General features: G+C 36.5%; 2 protein-coding genes and 1 pseudogene across 2 annotated transcripts; 1 reads left to right on the top strand and 2 right to left on the bottom strand.

Moving 5' to 3' along the window:
• Nucleotides 1-2,189: 2,189 nt before the first annotated feature.
• Nucleotides 2,190-5,126, top strand: GOS11 (golgi snare 11). Its single transcript, XM_089625699.1, has 5 exons — nt 2,190-2,417; nt 2,982-3,221; nt 3,457-3,624; nt 4,255-4,368; nt 4,693-5,126. The coding sequence occupies exons 1-5, from the start codon at nt 2,379-2,381 to the stop codon at nt 4,804-4,806; spliced, it is 675 nt and encodes a 224-aa protein (XP_089481825.1). The 5' UTR covers nt 2,190-2,378; the 3' UTR covers nt 4,807-5,126.
• A 668-nt stretch (nt 5,127-5,794) lies between these two features.
• Nucleotides 5,795-17,282, bottom strand: LOC149384967 (putative LRR receptor-like serine/threonine-protein kinase At1g56140). The gene is made up of 24 exons (XM_089625700.1): nt 17,140-17,282; nt 14,302-14,488; nt 14,045-14,116; nt 13,850-13,921; nt 12,962-13,033; nt 12,252-12,323; nt 11,933-12,004; nt 11,775-11,846; nt 11,600-11,671; nt 11,452-11,523; nt 11,289-11,360; nt 11,114-11,185; nt 10,696-10,761; nt 10,528-10,590; nt 10,384-10,428; nt 10,245-10,306; nt 9,634-10,016; nt 8,054-8,249; nt 7,514-7,687; nt 7,295-7,413; nt 7,010-7,220; nt 6,680-6,911; nt 6,439-6,589; nt 5,795-6,359 (listed from the first exon to the last, which is right to left on the bottom strand). The coding sequence occupies exons 1-24, from the start codon at nt 17,279-17,281 to the stop codon at nt 5,934-5,936; spliced, it is 3,177 nt and encodes a 1,058-aa protein (XP_089481826.1). The 5' UTR covers nt 17,282; the 3' UTR covers nt 5,795-5,933.
• Nucleotides 17,283-17,638: 356 nt separating this feature from the next.
• Nucleotides 17,639-21,417, bottom strand: LOC149384966 (uncharacterized; annotated as a pseudogene).
• Nucleotides 21,418-21,709: the final 292 nt, after the last annotated feature.

The following is a 21,709-nucleotide window of genomic DNA, read 5'->3' as shown; positions in this document are numbered from 1 at the left end:
CGGGGTAAACAGTAGGCATCGATGGCGCCGGAGTCGAAGTGAGGCAGCGCCCCCTTCTTATTCTTCCTCGCTTCGCGAGCACTTACCTGAGTGTTCATGTTATCTCCTACGACTAAACAATATAAAAAAATGGTCAAGAAATAATAATGATAAAAGTCACGAGGACGAACTCGATTTTATCGAACTAACCCTCTCCAAAATCATCTGGGACGTCCAGAGCAGGCGGTCATAATTTGGCTGAAATGAACCGGTACGGCATGAAGCTCGACCACTCGCCCGAACCCTCTTGAAGCTTTGAAAGTTTCTTGGCGAACTCGTCTCCTGGAGGTGGCGCCCCGATCTTTCCTAAAAAATAATAATAATAAATTTTTAGCACATCTCGCTAACTATTTAAAAAAAAAGATATATAATCTAAGCATACTTGGATGAGAAGGATTGAGCTCGGTTCCCGAGAGAATGCTCATTAATGGCGAAGTAAAAATATCGCCTCTCCCAATACTTGTCTTTCAAAGGGATGCCCGAGATCATTCCTCTACCCGCGGCCTTCGAAAGATAAAAACACTTCGGATCGTGTTTCGAGTTTGCCTTGAAAACACAGAGATGAACTAAGCCCATCAGAGTGAGGACGACCTCCTGCTCATGGGCGACAACTAACAGACCCAACATCATCCTGACGAAATTAGGGCACATTTGAGGAAGGGTTAACCCTAGCGCTTCGATGAAATAAAATAAAAGGGGGTGAATCGGAAACCTTAACCCACACTTCTCTAGCCAAATTTCATAGAAACAACAAAAACCATCTATAATCGTGTCGGTTGTGGCTCCGGGAGGGGGAAGAAGGATTGGAATCTGGACCTATCTGGTATTTATTACGAATTGCCCTCAATTCTATGGAATTTATAACAGAAGGCATAAGAATATCTTCATTTCCTGGAAAGCCAGATCCTGACGGACGAACTCCTGAGTTCGACATCAAAACTAAAATTTGTAGAGGACGAAATGACTAAAAATATAAACTTGTTTGAGTTTGTTGGTCGAACTAAGAACAAAAACTAGCCGAAGTCTAATATGAAACAAAGAATACAGAGAGAAAATTCCAGTTCGAAGTAAGTAAAAAAAAAGTTACATTTTCATTGTAATGCCGAGAATATAAATGAAAAGGAGTGCCTTTTCAGCGCACTTATTTATACACATTTACATTTAACCGAATTCCGAGAAAATCTAATGATTTCAAATTAAATGAAATCAAATCAAGAATATACTCTTGATATCTTGAAAGATATCAATAGGCGCTCGCCGCGACTCTCTTCAACTCCGACTTCTGGAATGTACTTAAATCCCGCCACGTGCTAAGGAACGCGTCTTCACACGAAGTCACGTGTCAAAAAATTTCCAAGTTCCTTCTTTAAATTCAAGACAATTTGAATTCTTCGCGCTAAATATTTTCAAAATATTCGAAATATTTTGGAAATATTTGGGGGCTAATTGTGGGAGTATAAAAATAAATTTTTCTTTATTTATTGGGCTTAAGTTCGGTCAAAGCCCAATAAGTGATTAAGTGCGACTCCAAGCGAAAAGCCCAAGCCCAGCTCACTGAAAGGTGAACAGATCACCCGCGTTGGTCCAATCAAGGAACAAAGTTGTAGTCAAGCTGTAACCTCACCGAGAAGACCGGATCTAAGACTTGACCAGTTTGCGACGTGGCGAGGACGAGCTGATCAAGACGTGTCCAAGAGATGATCATTTCTTCGCTTATAAATAACGACTGTTGTATTTATTTTCGCACACACAAGTTTTCACTTTGTCTCGCATTTTTATTCAAATCCTTTTGGTCTTTTGTTGAGTTCACCTGCTTGAGCTCGGCACTTATCGAGTTTTATTTTGTTTTTTATACGAAGTCTTTTGAGACCTATTATTAAATAAGACAAATATATATCGTATAATTATTTGTGATTGTTGACGATCCCGAAATCGACATCAACAAAAATTAAGCTTTAAATATAGATTTTCTTGATATTTTTATGTGAAGAAAATTTTAATTTGAACTAGCTAAAGATAAATTTTGAGTCAACCGAAATAAATAATATATACATTTTACAACTTTGTAAATTTATTAGCCAGAATACTCCTGCTAAGTAATTCTGGTCGTGCGAGGCCCGTGATAAACGACATGTCTTAGTCGGCAATAGAAATTCTGGTCCGCAGAAAAGAAAAATAAAAAAAATAAAAAAAGAAGAAAGTGTAAAAGCCAAGTAAACGGAATTGGGCGTTAGATCGGACCGACCGTCTCTGTCGCCAAACAACTCCTCAATTTCCCGGAGAGGAAGAACAATCAATTTAACTCTGTCTTTTCATAATTTTCCTTCTTCTTGACCGCCATGGAAGTTACAACCTCATGGGACGCTCTTCGCAAACAGGTCATTTTATGTTTTTTGCATTTTCTTTGGGTCAATGGTCAATTTGAGAAGATAAGGCAAGTTGGGAAGTTCTCTTTGGTTAGGTTTTCGAATTGATCTATGGGATTGAATCGTCCTCCGACATTTATAAGCCATAGCTTAAATCGTGTTCATAAAATCGTCAAAGTTGCAGGATTTTACATGCCCGTCTGATTGATCTGGAGTGTGACAAAAAAAAAAACCAGAATAATGTTATTGAAGGGGTTATTGTCGGTAGTATTGATTAACTGAAATATGAGGCTACACATCGTTTGGCTTTATCTGCGTAGAGTTGGAAGAATAAGGTATATATTGTTTGATCCGACGGCGATGTAATTAGAAAGTGTTTATGGGTTGTGGAACATCATCAAAGGTTACTTGTGTTCTTTTTTGGATGAGTTAGTCTAATGGGTTTGATCACGTGCAAGTTCGATAATTGTAGATGGATGTAGAACATATTGGAATATTTTCAAGACTCTTATAATCTTTTAATTGTTTTACCTATGGTGATTTAATTATTCCCCTCCTCACGCCCTCTTATTTTAGGCAAGGAAACTCGAAGCTGAGTTGGACGATCTTATGAATTCTTATCGTAAATTGGTTTCATCAAAGGATTCTGCAAAACTCGACTCGTCAGAGAATGGTGTTGAATCTGGGATAGACCGATTATTGAAGCACCTTCAACAAGTAAACTCCCAGATGCAGGCTTGGGTTTCATCTGGTGGATCAGAAATGGTTTCTCATACCTTGACTAGGCATCAAGAAATTCTTCAAGATATCACTCAGGTACTTTGTTTTAGAACCTTGTTTTGGTTAAGTTAGAATGTTTCTCTACGTACTAGTTTGAACTGAATTTACCCACGTAATATCCTCAATGTTGCCGTTGTTGTTATGTTATATATAAACTTAATGTATCAAGAAGAAGAGACGTAGTTCTGATTTTATGCTATAGGCTGGTTATATTTGTTATTTCAGTTAAATTCCACATATTAAGCTGTTCTCATACAACATCGAAGTGCAGGAGTTTTATCGTCTCCGCTCGAGCCTTAGAGCAAAAACAGAACACGCTTCACTCCTTGAGGATTTCAGAGAGTTTGATCGCACAAGATTAGACGTAGAAGAGGGTGGCGGTTCTGCCGAGCAAGTTCTACTTAAAGAGAATGCAACTATTAGCCGTAGTGCTGGACAGGTATGTTAAAAAAAAGGAGCAGAGCTGAAAATTATATTTTTGCCGCTGTATTACGATAATTTATTTTTTATTGTGGTTGAGGCATCAAGTAAAAGTCTATTTGCACTTTTTCCTGCAAGAGTATTTGCAGGGATAAAGGATGAATTTTTACGTAAAACCAATCTGAAATCTTTTATACCTTTTACTGGTGGTGCTTTTATCCCACTTTTAAGTTTTAACTGAACAATGGCATCCTATCTCGGAGGCCTAAGGGACAAATGTTGGATGGTTACTGTTAAAATCAAATTGTAAATATATTTGTATTCTTATCTTGTTACCACATGGATACTTATCACTAGCTTAGGCTCAGAATCCATATGATGTTAGCTTATTCACCAATTGATACTAGGTTCAAAGGATCCTATTTTTAATAACTTTTTATGCCTTTTGCCATTAATTGTTTTTTAACATTTTTTTTTAATTTCTCTAGTAATGAATTATGAGTGACCAGCTTACTAAATACAAAAAATTAGAAACATTTTTGTTTCAAAATCTATCGTACTCGAGCGGTCACCGAATCCTTTGTAGACGGAGAATTGTCAAATTCCAGTTTGGCCTGCTTTTGAGTTGCTCAATTGCAAATGTTTGCAGATGGATTCTGTTATTTCACAAGCCCAAGCAACGCTTGGTTCTCTTGTCCTTCAACGATCAACTTTTGGTGGCATCAATTTCAAGCTCAGCAACGTAGGCAGCCGCCTTCCAACGGTATATAATTTATTTTATTTTTATTTTTTTATTTTTTTTAATATGCTTTTTTATTTTATTCCCAAAATAACATTGAACTTACTCGGTTACTCATATTTCCTAAAATGAAATTTCAAGTTCCTAATTGCTTAGAATAGAGTGGAAGTTGATAAAACAACATGACAGTAATTTTTAAGGCCCAGACCGGGGATATATCTCTAGCCAGGGTGAAGTATATTCAAGAAGCTTCTTGACAAAAGCATAGAATTCCTTTCATTGTCAAACTATTTAGCTCGTCAGGGTACAGGTCCCAATCAGTGTTACTGCCCTTTATATACTATGCAGGTAAACCATATCCTTTCGGCGATAAAGAGGAAAAAGTCAATGGATACAATCATTCTTTCCCTAATTGCGTCAGTGTGCACGTTCCTTATGTTTATCTACTGGTTGAGCAAGTAAGCAGACAGCCCGGCGCTACTGGTGAAGTTTTCGTGCTCTCTTTCGTCTGTGGTCTATGATAGGCTGTCATTGTTTGTTAGCCAATGGTGACAGTGTTCTTGTGGATAGTGTCAAAATAACTTGAATACGTTTGTAAAGAGTCACAATATTTTGGCTGGTTAGTTATGGCTGAGGTTATATACTAAGACTAGTTTCATATGCGGAAATCTACGCGATGTTCATGCATTGATGCTTGCCAGCAAATTTTGTGTCTTCTTAATATGGATAAAGATAGTGTTATAATTTTTTTACAATAATTTTGGAAACGCTAGTGTTACGCATCCTTAACAGCAATGGTTAATAACTATTTTACACACTGTGCATGTTTGGTTGGCCATAAAAGAGGAAATCATTTACTTGTGTAGATATAAAATGTTAGACTTAAGCTACATAGATTTCTATGTAAAAACTACGCTTTGTCAAAAAAAAGAAAGAAAGAAAAACTTAACAAACAAAACGGCGAATTTTGACAGGGTTAGACAACGTTGAAGTCGATATTAGATTGATACCTGTCAGATGTCTGTGGTAGAAATCATCTAATCGAACTTCGATTACGCTACTAAAGCACGACTAAAAGCAGTTGGTGTTCCATGGAATTTTTTTATTTTTTTTGCGCTCGTATTTGTGAACTCAAATAATGTCTCAGGATCTGTAAGTTTTAGTAATTTTGATTGCTCTTTACAAGTTTAATAACAGTACTTTAGTTAGATATTAATAATAAAATTATTACTACTACTATTATTTATCAGTAATGAGTTCTGAAATGGGTTTATGTATTGAGTTTATAAAAACGCTGATATTTACAATTTTCGATTAGGTTTTTTTTTTGTTTTGTTTGTTTGTTTTTTTTTTTTTTCAATAAAAAAATCAAATTTTTTATTAGCTTGAAATGGTCATTTTCTATAACTTCTCGTATTTTAGAAATCAACGTTGAAGTTATTGACTGAACTAGGGCATCCAACCAGTAAATGATTACATCAACCGTGTGAGTCTTGAGGATCTGTGTTTCCATTGTTCATAGAGTATCTTTCTATATTCGAGATTCAAGAAACAAAACCAAAAAGGATATGATCGCCAGATGTCACTTCTCATCTCCCAGCTCCGAGTACTTCACATATCATTGAATCGGACACGTGTTCAGGAGAAGGCAACAACGGAAGGACCCCCGAGCCAAGACTTATTATCATGCTTTCATCCGCTTCATTGGGTTTATCGTTCTTGTCTTCGATATTTGATGCAATTGAATGAGTGTCGAGATTCTCAGTGGAGAAACAGCTCGTCACGTCCTTAAAATCTAAGTCTGTCAAATAGCTCGGCTTTGATACAACACATCTGATCTCTGCATCACCCGCGAGCATTGCCACGACCCGTGACATAGGAGGCCTGGCCATCGGTGCAGCTTGAGTGCACAGAAGAGCCACTTTGATCACTCTCGAGGCCTCGTGTTCGTCGAAGCTGGTCAGAGTCGGATCAACCAACTCAAGACTTTTGCTCTTTTCGTGCAAGTTCCAAGCCTGCAAAACAGTCCGAGATCGATGAAGTACTTTAATGTTGTGCTCGTTCTCTTGTTCTATTTAATGTTCCGTTTAGTACCCATTCGAGAAGATAAGCCTTTTCATCTTCCAGGCTGTCGTTGGAATTTGGTCTCCCGCTGATAATCTCTAAAGCGACGACACCGAAGCTAAAGACGTCGACTTTTTCCGTGAGGTGTCCTCGCATCGCATACTCTGGTGCCAAATAGCCGCTGCATGAGCCAGTGTCACGTAGTTTATTTTGAAATTGTTATCATTATTGTCCCTATTCAAGCATCGATTGTTTTTTTTTTATTGCTCACATTGTGCCGGCGACTCTGGTACTTATGTGGGTTTTGTCGGTATCATAGAGTTTTGCCAATCCGAAATCTGATATCTTGGCACCAAGCGACGCGTCGAGCAAAATATTGCTGGCTTTAACGTCTCGGTGCACGATCCTCGGACTTATTTCTTCATGAAGGTAAGAGAGTACTTTAGCTGTCTCCGAGCATATGTTGAACCGAGTAGGCCAGTCTAAGCGCAAATTGCTGTTACCTGAATGAATGTTGTTACAAAGCATCACGACAAAGAAAGTAGAGCAGAGACGGAAATTTGAAAAAACTTCAAAAAAAAAAAAAAAAAAAAAAAGATACCGAAGAGTGCTTTATCAAGGCTTCTGTTTTCGAGATACTCGTAAACGAGAGCGCGTCTATTTCCTTCGATACAGCAACCATACAATCTCACAAGGTTGCGATGCCTCACAGCAGATATTGCGGCGATCTCGTTGACAAATTGATTCTTTCCTTGATTGGAACTTTTCGAAAGTTTCTTGACAGCCACGTCTCTACCATCGGCAACCTTTCCCTACAAAAGTGAAAACAAAATGATCAGCTTGGACTTGAATTGAAATATATATTATCTTCATCGAGTCACTTTACCTTGTAAACTGAACCGAAGCCGCCTTCTCCAAGCTTATTTGAAGGATTAAAATCATCAGTGGCGGCTATTAGTTCCGCGTAACTGAACGTAGCAACCCGAGAGTCTAACTCGAGAATCTCTATGCATTTCACAAAAGCATAAACAGAAGTGTTTTTACATGTCATTTTAGGAAAGTCAAGCAATTCAACAGAAATTTAGTAACACATGCATTTCCATACCTTCCTCATCCTCATCACCGTCGGATTTTCTTCGCATATAAAACGCTGCAAGTGAGACCAATATCAGGAACACAACCGCAATAGGAACTGCGACCCCGACGATCAACCCTGTTCGTGCCTTCTTATCATCTCCTCTAGTGCTCGGCGGAATCCCAGAAACAGTAGGTGGAAAGTCTGAGACATGAATCACAACAATGTGAAGAAGAAAAAAAATATGACCAAAATATGGGAATATAAATGCTAATGAGAAATTTCATTTTAAAGCCAAATTCAGTACAAATTTTAAAACTACGCACATTTTTACTAAATTACCGTTAAAACTAATAAATTTTCTTATTGTACCGCACGGTACCGCACAATACTCTTTGAAAAAAAAAAGTTGCTTGAGGTGCCCTGCGGTGCCATCAGGATTTATTATACAACAATGTTTCTAAGAGTAATTTGGAAAAAACCGCGCAGAGTTTTAGAATTTAGGCAACTCTGAGAATTTGATTTATTATTACACATTTATAATGAAATTGCTCTTTGTTAATGGATTACCTGAAACAGCATGGAGTGTGGCTATCAAGGGGCCATAATAGCCCTGGACGGGCACACAACACGTGCCTTTGCCGGCCCAGAAGAGATGAACTTCGAGATAGTTCTCCGACACCGTCACGTTGAACCTCCGAGCTATCGCCCTCTGGACCCCACCAGCCTCCTTTGCTATGTCAAAGTCCTTCCTCTCAAGACGCCCCTTCAAAACCAAAGAAGCCGTATCAATTAAACCGCAATATCAAGTTGTGTTTATCGAGTAGCTAGTTCATTGTGATCATTATTTAACTGTTTTGTTGTGTTCTAGTATCATTCTTTTGCTAAAAAACCACAAGTTTGTCACTGATAGGAGCCAGCAAAATTGAAAGCCAAGAACAGTTTCTAAAATCACAGCTTTTCGTGACTCATGAGCTTCTCCATAACAGCTTTTCGACGCCCAGGTTTCCGTGGTGCCGTTGGTCCTCCTCTTGAATTGTTCTTCGACATTAATTCGTTTGGCCTATCTGCATGTTGTGGCAAAACTCCAAAGGTGCCTGCTCGTATTGTCGAACGAGGTTTCATCTCATGTCAAAATCAACTGGTCACTGCACCTCCGTTTGAGGACAAGTGTTGGAAACAAATCGGCAAAAAAGTGTCACACCTCGATTTCCACAGGAAGAAAGAGGTACAGCCCAACAAGAACACAAACTAATCACAATAGTTTGTCAGAGTTCTACGCTGACCTTGTGTCGGAGCGTATGTTGAGCTCGCCTAGTCAAGCTAAAAGGTGCGAGGCACAGTTTAGATTCGACATGCGTCCGTTGATTCTAAAAATATTCCGCACATTGGTGCAGCCTGATCAAGTCCCATTTTCCATCATAAGACGGAAAATCCATCTTCCAGAATCGAGGGACGTCCCTTTTTTTCCTCTTGCTCCCATGGTATCACCTCAGGTCTGTCGTCTCTCTACCGGGTCTTTCCACATTCCTCGGAAGCCTATCCTTCCCCGGTCATAGTCTCAGCATGTTGGTCCGTTCCACACATCTTCGCCCAAATGATCATCGAGCTCGTCTCTGCAGCAGTAATCTCAATGCACCTCAAACCGGAAGTTTCCCCAGTCAGCTAGTCTAATGGGGCACATGATGATCCCAGCTCGTCTCTGCTGATCGTTTCGCCCGCCGCTAGCCTTGTCGGGCTCACAGCGCCCCTTAGCTCCTCATCTCGTTGGTCCATAGATGAGAAATGAGCTTCAACCTCACTGTTAAATCCCACCAGAAACGCTCTTCATCTTCATTAGTTTTCCTTCGTTTGAGTCGTCAACAGGAGTGGCTCCGATACCAAATTGCTATGAACTTGGGATTTCGATCTCGTGCTGGGAGGAATCATTGGGCTTAGTTGTCCTTAACAAGAATACTTAGAACGCAAAGCTCCACCGGAACCTAACCTCTTCTCGTTTTGAGAGCGATTACGTTATAAGGTCTAGGGACAATAAGATAATTAACCCTAATTGTCCAATCAAAATCCTAAATTAATAACAAAAACGCATGATTAAAAATACTAGTTTGATTCCATAACTAAAAATGGCTAAATATATAGGTAACAATCACCTGCATATAGATGTTGAACACTCGCCTTCCTATGCTCTGCCAGACTTGCGAGCTTGGGTCCTCGTAACCGGTCTCGGAGAACTGTAATGTCACTGTGTACGCTCCGTTCTCAAGTCCGAGGCCGTAGTACCTGAGCGAGCCGGGGGACATTCTGGAGGTTTGAAAGAGCTCGGGTGAGTTGGTGCCAAGGGCTTGGGCAAGGGTATTTTGGACATAGCTTGGCCCTAGTCTTTCGTTGAACATCCCGACGTTGCTGACCGCCCATTTCTTGGTGCCGGTCACGTGGAACGTTGCCGGCCCAAGACTTGAGTTCTCTGCCTCGTACACTATGCCGTTACTTCCTATCATCTCTCTCCCTCCGCACTTAATTGAGAAATTTGCATCTGAATTTTACAATGGAAAGAAAATGATAACTAATTGTATCTTATTGTTTCAATTAACTTTGAGAATAAGGCCCATATGCATTATCTCTTTTCTTTGCTTGACTTTGAAACGCAGTAGAGAATGTTAATTTTGCTAAAAATTTCCTTCAATCTAATTATTTTTCCATTGTAATATACGAATTCCAAACAGCCTGAGTACTGCAACGTTTGAAGAAGAGATCGACTTACATCGTGGGGTGTTTCTGTTGCACGGGAAGTTTCTTTGAAGACAGTCTAATCCACGAGAGTCTCTGCGAGGCATTTAAGTGAAGAGTCGGTGTTATTCAGATAGATCATGTAGTTTTAATTCTTTGATTTTGAAACTCACGTTGTGTTAGTGGCGCCAAATGTGAAGTTGTTGGCCACTAAGTTCCTGCACATGTTTCGCTTTCGTCACACAAGCCTATCTCTATGATTATGAGTAACGTGTAATACAAGCTTCGAGAGAACACAAGGGTGAATAAAGACATACAGTTGCGATGCTGAGGAAACCCATGAAGGGAAACTTCCGGACAAAAAGTTGTAAGACAAGTCTCTGCATAGTGAGTGTAAAGGCATTACTATTTTTCATTTGTTCAATTTCTAGGTTTTTTTTGGCAATTGTTTCCATTTCTATGTTCAACGCAATGTTGTGACTTACATGGTCTGAAGCTTATCACTCTTTTGGGTTGGAAGGTTTCCGTGAAAGCTGTTGTTTCCAAGAAACCTTGGAATTTGAAGGCATAGCACACATATTGAAACTTAAAATTCGATAGATTTTGGAGCTGTTAATCAATTATAATTCATTATTTTTTAAACACGTATTTTATGATGGAAAATGAACATTTGCAGGAAAGTGAAAATTGAAAGGAAAATCTCAGAAAATTTTGTGTTTGGAAGGAACATAATTGAGACACACCTATAGTTCCTACTGGAAAAATTTTCTTATATTTTAGTTTTCCACTCATTTTTTCCGAAGGAAATTAAATTACTTTCCCTCAAATCCAAATAACATAAAGAAAAAAAAAAAATTCTTCAAGGACAAGGAAATGGGAAGATAATTAAACGGAAACACTTACAAGGATGCGAGAGAGCTCAACGTAAACAGTGAAGATGGTAATTGCCCTGCTAAGTTATTGAAACTCAGATCTCTGCAATCATAGTTATGAAAATAAGAGACTGTAAATTATATAGAGATAAAATGAAATTAGGACGAGTTTTATTTATTTTTTATTTTATTTTGGGCGTACGTACAGCGTTTCTAGACTAGTGAGTTCCCTGATATAAGTTGGAATGCTTCCTGATATCAATGCGTTTCTTAGAGTTCTGTTGGAAGACAATAACAAATGGTTTATGATCATCACACTTCCCAAAACAAAACAACAAAAAAATAAAGAAAAATTATTTAGCAACTCACAAATCGGTCAAGTTCTTCATATTCTGTATGAAATCAAGAGAAGAGCTTCCATTGTAAATATCACTTATTCGGCTGCATAAAAGACATACAGATACGTTGAGTGTTTGAAGCTAAATTTTGACGAATTTGGATAACACTCGTTACTCACAGAGATTTCAATGATGTGAGTTGAGAAAGACTTGATGGTATTGGACCTTCAAAATTGTTCCCTTGAAATCTTCTGTATAAAACCTTTTTAATTAATTTGAGGTTTCTTAATATGGACCTCCTTTGTAACAACATAATAAAACGCATGAACACAATTTCAGTAAAGTTGATCTTACAGAGAAGTCAGCTTTGTCCAATTCCCAATAAAACCAGGAATCTTGCCCGTAAATTGATTATCCGATGACCGCCTGAAAATTCACCAAGTGTGTGTATTTTTATAAGGTAATTTTGTAGGCCTTTTTTTTAATAACACGTAGAAGAAAGTGTGTTTGACCAGGTTCTCATGTTTTGAAAGTTGGCAAATGTGGAGGGAATTCCACCCCTAAGTCCACAACTATTCATGTACCTGCCCATAAAAACAAAGGCAAATCACGTTTCTAGTTAGTTTGGTAATGCAAAATTATGGAAGCAATATAGGAAACAATATTAAAAAAAATAATCATTCTTTGGACATTTAAAAGTATATGTTTTGGCAGTAGGAGACGAATACAAAAAATTGAGCGTGACTTAATATGTTTTTGACAAGCTATTTTAGTGGTATCTTGTTGTAAATTAACAAATATGCAATAAATATACTAAGTGGCATAACTTACACTTGCTCCAGCTTGACTAAATTACCAAGTTCTGGTGGCAGAGTTCCAGAGAAGCTATTTGATGAAATTGAGCTGCCACATCAAATAATATAATTACAAAAAAAACTGCTGCGCGCGCGAGTATATATATATATATATATATATATATATATATATATATATATATATATATATATATATATATATTATGAAGAATTTGTTGCAACTAGTCAATTTTTTAGTTTCGTTTATAATTCTAGACAAAGTTTCATTTATTAAAAAAATAGCAAAGTAGACCGAAATAAATTAATTAACTAATTAGGTTAATTTAATTAACTTTGGTCTGATGGTCTATTTTTCGAAGTAAATTAAATTAACTTTGTTAGGAATCTCACATTTAAAGTGAATGAGAACTAATAAGAACTTATAAATGTCATGAGTTACTCTTCTCATTACCAATTGGTTTTGAGCTGTAATTCCATAATACTTTCACAAACTTAACTATTTAATTAATTTACTTTGGCCTGTTGAGATATATTTTTTATAAAATGAAATTTTGACTATTTTTAAAAGTTTGGTAAATTATTGAGTTACTAGTTTAATTGTCCCTATATATAATATACATACATATAAGATATAACGTCTAAGTGTTGTATTACTTCAAGACAGGTCAAAGATGAGATCAGTCTATCATATCGTCTAAATTAATGAATTGTAATGTCATGGCTTACAGCAGATTGAGGTCCTTAAGGTTTCCAAGCTCCTTTGGAATGGGTCCAGAGAACATATTATGAGCAATAGACCTAAAAGAAAATACATATTAAATGACCTTATTATCATCCACTGAATAGTCGTTCTTATAAGTTTGATATATATATATATATATATATATATATATATATAATTTTTAAATTTGAGTATAATGTAGACATGATTCAATCCCTAAATAAAATTATAATTCGAAGTACGTTATAAAATTAAATAAGATAATAATTGTGTGATTTTCTCTATAAGTAACAAATGTAAGTTTTGTGCTATCTTATAACTAGTATTATATACTCCCAAAGGGAATAATTAGAATTATAATTATAATTTTTAGTTACAAGAATTTGTTATAATAAGTCATTTTCCTGATTATTTTTAAGATCTTTGTCGAAGTTTATTTTATTAAAAAAATAATCTACTAAGTCCGCAATAAATTAATTAATTAAAGAGTAAATTTAATTTACTTTTTAATTAATTAATTTATTTCGGTCTCTGATGAGTTATATTTTAATAAAATAAAATTTGGGTTATTTAAAAAAAACTATATCAAATAGCTAAATAGTTATTCTCTGTTAAAATTATAGCTAAATTATTTAAATAATTAAAGAAATAGCCCAACGTATGTCTATATCTCCATTATATAACGCATGCGTCGTGTTTTAGTTTTGAATACTTTTTTAGTTTTTAAATAGTTTGACTATAATTTTAACGTAGGAGATTATTTGAATGAGCTGTGTAACTCCTCTTTTTTTAAGAGATCGAAATGTGAGCTATTGTACCACTGCTTACTGATTTAATAAAATATTATAATTATTATATTTTGAAAGGTAATTAATATATTAATTACTACTTACAATAGCTGAAGCGCTGACATATTACCAATAAATGAAGGCAAAGGGCCAGTAAAGAAGTTCTGGTCTATCTTGCTGCCAAAAAAAAAAAAATAATAATAATAATTGACAAAAAGTTGAAGTTATCCTTCTCGTTTCAAAGATCAAAAATATAAATATATACTATTAAAAAAATAACGAGAAGAAATAATGCTATACATGAAAGTGAGGAATTTTAATTTGGTTATTTCTTGTGGAAATACTCCTCTTTTGTTCAAGCCAAATACCCTCCTGGAAAAAAACAAACAACTAACATTAGATGATAATACTTAATGTTATGTAACTTTTTTAATTGCATTCAGATAGATCATAAGATGCTCAAATATATATATATATATATATATATATATATATATATATATATATATGCGTGTGTGTCGTGCATGCATGCATGTGAGAAAGCAATAAGTACGTACAATTTGGTGATGTGGCAAGTGGTGAAGTTGTCAAAGGAACAATCACAAGCGATGGCAGGATTGTTCTCAGAGCGCTCAAACTCAGAGCCATCAATGGCAGATCCACTGCACGGCTCTCCACTAATGTTCCACAATGACTTCACCGCTTCTGCGTTCCACTCTTTGAATATTGATCTTAATGCACTCACTGTCAAAAGTAAACATTCTTTTATTTTAATATCGTAATTACAAAGAGAATGGGTAATGGACGTGTTTGACATAGCTTTTTTAAGTCTGTTTTTGCTGTTACCAAAAACCAAACTGCAATTTTACTGTTTGGTAAAACAGTTTTTATAAAAAAATTCAAAAACGATTTTAAAAATTGTACATGAGTCACAAAAGCTAAGAATCTTAGCTTTTAGAAAAAGCGTTACTATAATATATTTATTTTACGCCAAACGCAAAATCAGCTTTTGTTATCAGCAATAACTGTTTTATAAACAACTTACCAAACACTTGTCAGTTAAAAAAAAAACAGTTTTTTTCCAAAAACTGAATCTAAAAGCGTTTTTTTTTTTTTTTTTTAAAAAAAAAGCTATATATATTATGTTAAAATATCTCAGCAATTATGTGGAGTAGTTTCATAATATAGTTACTCATACGACGAAGTAATAATAGCAATAGTAAAAATGCATATATTATTCCAAGAATCCTATATCACGATGGCAAGTTTGGCTCAACTCCTTGATTTCTTAAAGTTGACTAACTAACCAAGTCTAATCTCCTAGAAATACAGGAAAAGTTTGTTAGGCCACAAGATTAGCACATGTTTTACCTCCAAATATTAATAAATATTTACCATTTTTAGATTTGTTTGCAAAAAAAAAAAAAAAAAAAAAAGAAGTTAATGAGCCAATTCTCTAAAACAAAAATACGGTAGGGCTGATTTATAAACTAGAGGGGCTAATATGCAAAATACATTAGGAAGGGCTGATTTATAAATTGTTAGGGCGAAAAAAAATAAAAAATAAATTAAGAAAAGTGAGGACTGTTATAGCCCAGCTTCATTTGGCTTCGTGCATATATTGGGTTAATATATATATATATATATATATATATATATATATATATATATATATATATATATATTCCTCCATATTTATTAAAATTGAGAAAAAGACATATTTATAATTTTTTTTATACATAATTAACAAACTTCATTTTTATTTACAATACCACGAATTATAAGAGTGTGTAAGAAATCTAAAAAAATAAAAAACAAAAAATCATTTTTAAGTTTAGAATACTAATAAAGTTGGTCAGTTATTTTCTTGAAAACATAATTATAATCAAACAAAATTATATGAAATAGCCAAATGATTGCCCTCAGTTAAAATTATAGCTTAATTATTCAAATACGACTGAAATCATAACTCAACTCATGTCTAACTTATAATATGGCGTATGCGTCTTGTCTTATGTTGAGTTATTTTCTCAATTTTTAGATAATAATGCTATATATAATCTTAACATAAAGAGTCTAAATAAGCTATCTGTTTAGTAATGATTGAAATCCAAATTTTTTGCAAATATCTTCAAAATATTTTAGTTTTTCAATTAATAAAATGTTAAGAAATTTTCAAACACTAATGAGAACATTCACCTAAGTTGTGCACTCTTTGGTCAACTTGAGGGGAGATTCCAACTTTAAGGGTGTAAAAATTAAAGATATATAACTCATTGGATTATATATATATATATATATATATATTTTTTTTTTGCTCAAAGATTCTATATAACTTAAGACGACTGCTCAAAAAGAAGATTATTAGCTTGGTCCTTTGCGGTGATATAATTTAAGTTTATATAGCTATGGCATGTAACAGGTAAAGACGTCACTCGTGATGGTAAATTAAATACCTATTGCAAAAGGACGACTTGTTCAAGAGCTATATTTTTCATTTCGTGACAGAAGAGTCAATTTAATTGTTTTTAAAAATATATAGGAGAAAAATTGAGCTTTAGAATTTGAAAATTGGTTGAGGGTAGGTGGATTGTCAACTTTTGAAAGAGAAAGAACACTACTAACCACTCAAAATAGACTCCTATATAAGTATAATTAAAAGTTGACCAAGACATATATTTCTATCAATGGAACAAGCCACCGTACGTGCGGATTGGCAACGAATTCTTCCAAAAAAATATTATATCACAAAGACTATTAACATCTTTCATTTGAAGTCAATGCATTGTGATTAGAAATCACACCAAATACGAATTATATATACACACACACACTCGACAATAACTTCTATTTTTCCTATCGGAAAGTGATCTTGTGTATATATGATATTACCAACAATGTCGCATTCCCACTAATACCAAATAAACATATAGTGCACACATGAACACATACGTTACTAAGGCATATTATAAAATAAATTATCAGCTATCATTTACCTTTATATTTTTTATATTGTATTGTGATGAATGAATGTCGGCCAGTTTCATGGAAATCAAACTCAAGAAATGAAGCACAACATATATATCGGCTATGGATATCACATGCGTTTGCTAAAAATAGGAAGAATAAACAGAGAAGCCGTACACTGAACACAAAAGGTTTAAATTATTGCGAGGAAGAAAGTCATTTGTATGTATGTCCCGAAACTTAAGAGTCTGTAGTCTTCTCTCTTTGATAAAAAGAAAACGCTTCAAACAAAAAATACAGGGAATCCAATTTGGGAGGCAGAAACGAAAATAAAGCTACTTGATGAGCATTAATAAAACATTAATTTTTTTTTTTTTTTGGGTAGAGCTTGTACGTATCATGTTGATAGAACAGAACCAATGAATTACCTTCTGAAGGATCTGTTGTTGCGTTTTGAGCAGCAGAATATTTCAGAAGTGAAAAGATGATGACGAAAAAGAAGCAACAAGGAAATGGAGGCTTCATATCCTTAACCTGTGAGCCTTCTTTTTCTTTATCCTTTCTTAGCATGTCGTGTAAATATAGAAAGAGCACCCTTGTACCTTTTTATTTATTGAGGCTAGCTAGTTGACTTTTAAGGCAGAGATCATTCGCTCGATAGATAGAGGATGGGATTGCTCATGAAATTGCCATTTATTTAAAATGACTCAATTCTCTAGTTGGTCTAAAAAGACAAAAAAAAAAAAAAAAATGGCGGCATAAAGACCCAATGTTTTCGGGTTCTCCCACTTAAGTACCCAATGTCTAAAAGTGGCGGCTAAAGTTCCCAATGTCACTAAACTCTCCCTCCGTTACAACCCAGGGCGTTAAAATGGATGTCAACTAAAATGGATGGCCAATATCTATTACAGTATAATAGAAGAAATATTATACAGTATAATAGAAGAAATATTTGAACAGAAATATTAATCCCAGGGCGTTGGCGAGGGGAGGGGCGGTGATGAGGCGGCCGTCCACGCCGGAGAGCCCCACCGCGCGGGCCCCGGCGCGGTCGATGAGCGAGACCAGCCCTTTGTTCACTTTCCCGCCCAAGACCATGGAGACGATCTCCATTGTACGGGCGTCGGCCTTCGAGTCAACTTCTTCGTCGTCGTCCTGGTCCTTCGCCGGAGTCCTAACTTCTCTCACCGTCGCCGGACGCCGCGCCTCAACCGTCTCCACCTCCTCGAAGTGCGCGAACGCCGACTTTGCGCCCGCCGATTTCTTCATCTTCTTCGCGAGCTTCACCGGCTTCACCTTACTTCCGGCGTTCGGCACGGTGTTGGAATTGCTCCAGATGACGTGGCCGCCACCGTCGGACTTCAGCTGGCTGTAGATCTCGTCGATGCTGCGTAGCTCGTCGGCTTCCTCGTCAGCGTCGATGTCGTCTTTCGCCTCCGGCTCAGGCTCCGGCTCCGACTCCGGCTCCGTCGTGTTGTACCGGCCAATGGATTTAAGCCTCTGAAGCACCGAGGGAGATTTGAAGAAGCTCGTTTGTTCCTTCTCCATCTCTGGCTCAGTCTCCGGCGGAGAGGCCGCGGAGCTATAGCGGCCGATGGATTTGAGCCTGTGAAGCACCGAGGGAGAACTGAAGAAGCTCGTTTGTTCTTGATCCGGCTCTGGCGCTGGCTCAGTCTCCGACGGAGAAGCCTCGACGGCGTTGTGGCGGCCGATGGATTTGAGCCTGTGAAGAAATTTTCTGCTGCTTGTTGTTCTGCGACTTGGCGAGACTTGAAGAAATGGCGATAGTGCCGATCATGAGGTTGAGGAGCATGAAGAGGACAGTCGGCGATAGCCAGCTCTTCCATTTGCTTGTTTTATTTGTATAGCCGAATTCTTTTGTTATTATTTTTGTATCAGTTGCTCAAGATTTAGTCACGTGTATTTGACATCCATTTTAACGTCCTGGGTTGCAACGGAGGGAGAGTTTAGTGACATTGGGAACTTTAGCCGCCACTTTTAGACATAGGGTACTTAAGTGAGAGAACTCGAAAACATTGGGTCTTTATGCCGCCATTTTTTCAAAAAACAAATGTAATGAAAATGTGATTAACCTAATTTATATTATCTTTTTCAATACTATTTTCACCTTCTTTCATGTCATATAATAGTGTATGAGAATTATTACATGGGACATGAAGAACAAATGATAGGGAATCTTTAAACTTTCAAGATAATTTCATCAAAATTAGAGATTGAACTCACGCTCTCGCCAAACAAAAAAACAAAAAAAAGACCTCCGTAGGTAATGTCACCCACCTAAATTTTTGGAGTAGCTAATTGAGATGTGATAAATAAAAAATCAAATTTCATATAATGTAGCCTTAATGACACAATAATTTTGAAAAGGCACCACATTGTCATAAAATCATAGCTAAATTTTTTGGACAAAATTACATTTATTATCAGATAAGGCAAAATAAATTAATACTCCCACTCTAGAAACAAAAATTATACTCTTCCCCTCTCTACTTGCATTCGGCCCTGCCGCCCACTGATGATAAAATGTGATACTGAAACAAAGTGTGCAACATCAGAGGATGCTCGATGACAACGTACGTTAGTCCTCCAACACCATTGTTTTCTTCTCGGGGCCAAAGATAAGTTTTTTTTCCATCACTACCAGAAATATGGGATACAACTACAGTTTTTTTTTTTTAACTCCAGTTTAGCCTTTTAATAGAGTCTTTGAATACAGACTACGGTAACCTTTTTTTAGGTTTATATTAGACTCCAGTCGAATATAAAGCTGTAGATAATGGTCTATTTTTCTCTACAGCTAATATAAAAAAGTAGTGGTAATACTCAAAAAATTAAAAATGATAAAAATTTCACCATTTTTAAATGGAGGGAAATTTCCCACAAAATTTTGGTACATTTACACTACAGTCAAAAGTAAAGAAGGAGTTATAATACTGAAAATATAAAAAATTAACAAAATTTTACTATTTGAGTGTGGGAGGGAAATTTCCCACTCACAAATTAGATTAAGTATTGGAAATTTTCATATTCCCACCAATATGAAAATAAAGTAAAAATGACTAAGTATTGGAAATACACCAATATTCACACGTACACAACTCTTTTACTATCTTCCTCAAATATTACTCGGAGACATACTTCAAATCGCCGCTCTAAATCCACGACCACCGCCAAATCCACGACCATCACTACCTTAAAAATCCACGACCATCACTCTAAACCCACGACCATCACTCTAAACCCATTATTTTTTTTCGCCGACTCTCTCTCTCTCTCCCTTAAAAATCGCCACTCTAAATCCACGACCACCGCCAAATCCACGACCATCACTACCACTGCTCCACCACCGCGATGCGCTCCACCACAGCCACCAGACAACCACCACCGATAAATTAACCCAAATTCACCAGACCACCACCACTGCTAAAACATAGAAATTCCAGCACCCCTAAATTCATCCGACCACCGCTAAACCCACCACGATGTGAAAAGCCCCAAATTTGGCGAAGAACTCCAACGCTGGAAATTCGGATCGCTTCCTCATCGATATAGACTTCAGAAGCCATTTCGAGACGCCCGAGCGATCGATTCGTACGACAGGATTCTGAATTCTCTGCCGGTGGTGTTTGTGGGTTTGTCGGTGAGGCTGAGCCAGTACCTCCAAGTGATGGCCGAGGCAGCCCGATTCTCTCTGAAGCAGAACTCGATGCCTCTCCCGCCATGGAGGTCTCTCGCGTATCTGCAAGCCAAATGGCAGTCGCCGTACCAAAGAGTGATGTGCCCGGACGAGGACGGCTTCGATGCCCGAGCTAACCCTTTTGGCCACAAGCAGTGCCACGGCCATTTGAAGAGGCTTCAGTCGCTGCTTCGCTCCGAAACGGGGAAAGATCAGCGGGTTTTGATGAAGCCCCTCAACGGCGACAATAACTGGAGAAGGAAGCCCGAGAGAATTAGGCATTATCTGTACTAGAAAGAAGCTTTTTGTTTTTTTTTTTCTGGTTGTCAAACCTAGAATAAATTTTTTTGATAGAGCAGAAATAGGATTTGATTAAATTTGTAGTTCAAATCTGTAGAAATAGAGCAGAAATAAGATTTGATTAAATTTGTTTGTGTGTTTGTACTATGTACAGCCATAGCTCTATCTCTCCCTCCGTTCATAAGGCCCACTGTTTGCCACTCTTTCAGGTTCTCTCCCTCTATTTCTCTCTAATTTTTGTATGTGATAAATGTATGTGTGTATGTAATTTTTGTATGCCGATATATCTCTGGGAGGTTTTGACTCTTACCTTAGAAACTGATTTTAAAGTGAAGGATTGTGCTCCTCTTCATTTCAGGTAAACAAATAGTGGTTTATTCCATGGGGCTCAAAAATTTGGTAAATATTTCAGATCTCTTTGTTTGCCATAAATAGGTGTGCGATTACTGATTCTAGGGGCTTCGAATCGATACCGATATAGGCAATTTGAGCATCTATATACATTAACTAACATGGTCGGTATAGAGAAGTGAATAAAAAGTTCTGACGTATTTGACCATTTATGTATATTGGCTTTGTAGTTCTTTTTCATTTCTCTTTTTTAAGTATAGCTGAATCTTATAATTCCAAGGAAATAAAATGGAAAGCTGAATCTCTGATTTCGCGTAAGAAATCTGGATAGTCGAGCAACTGCAGTGATAGCTAGCATTCATGGTAGCATATTTACATATAATCATCACATGACTGATTTTGGATTAGACACAAGAACAAAAAATCTGCAAGTTATATAGTTGAACTTATGTACTCTCAGTTGTCATTTTCAGCATTGTAACAGAGGATATACTTTTATAGATCACGAACACAACATTGTTGCGTCAATAATTCCTCGATCTTTTTTTTTTTGTATTATTGAGGATGAGTCATCACCTTCATACTTGCTATTACCGAGAATGGTTTCATGCTTTTTCTGATATAAAAAAAATATGGTTTATTTTCATCCT

The sequence above is a fragment of the Urtica dioica genome, chromosome 9 (assembly GCF_054948205.1).
Source record: "Urtica dioica subsp. dioica isolate 48M chromosome 9, U.dioica_male_clone48M_v1_H2, whole genome shotgun sequence".
In the NCBI taxonomy this organism is placed as follows: domain Eukaryota; kingdom Viridiplantae; phylum Streptophyta; class Magnoliopsida; order Rosales; family Urticaceae; genus Urtica; species Urtica dioica.
The sequence above is the reverse complement of the archived record's forward strand: the minus strand, read 5'-3'. Positions and strand labels throughout refer to the sequence as shown.

Coding starts and splice junctions, on each gene's coding strand:
- GOS11 (XM_089625699.1), top strand. CDS start 2,379: ATGGAAGTTACAACCTCATGGGACGCTCTTCGCAAACAG. Junction 2,418..2,981: donor GGGACGCTCTTCGCAAACAG/GTCATTTTATGT, acceptor CTCTTATTTTAG/GCAAGGAAACTCGAAGCTGA. Junction 4,369..4,692: donor TAGGCAGCCGCCTTCCAACG/GTATATAATTTA, acceptor TATACTATGCAG/GTAAACCATATCCTTTCGGC.
- LOC149384967 (XM_089625700.1), bottom strand. CDS start 17,281: ATGCTAAGAAAGGATAAAGAAAAAGAAGGCTCACAGGTTAAGGATATG. Junction 11,847..11,932: donor TTTCAAAACATGAGAACCTG/GTCAAACACACT, acceptor GTGAATTTTCAG/GCGGTCATCGGATAATCAAT. Junction 7,688..8,053: donor CACACTCCATGCTGTTTCAG/GTAATCCATTAA, acceptor TTCATGTCTCAG/ACTTTCCACCTACTGTTTCT.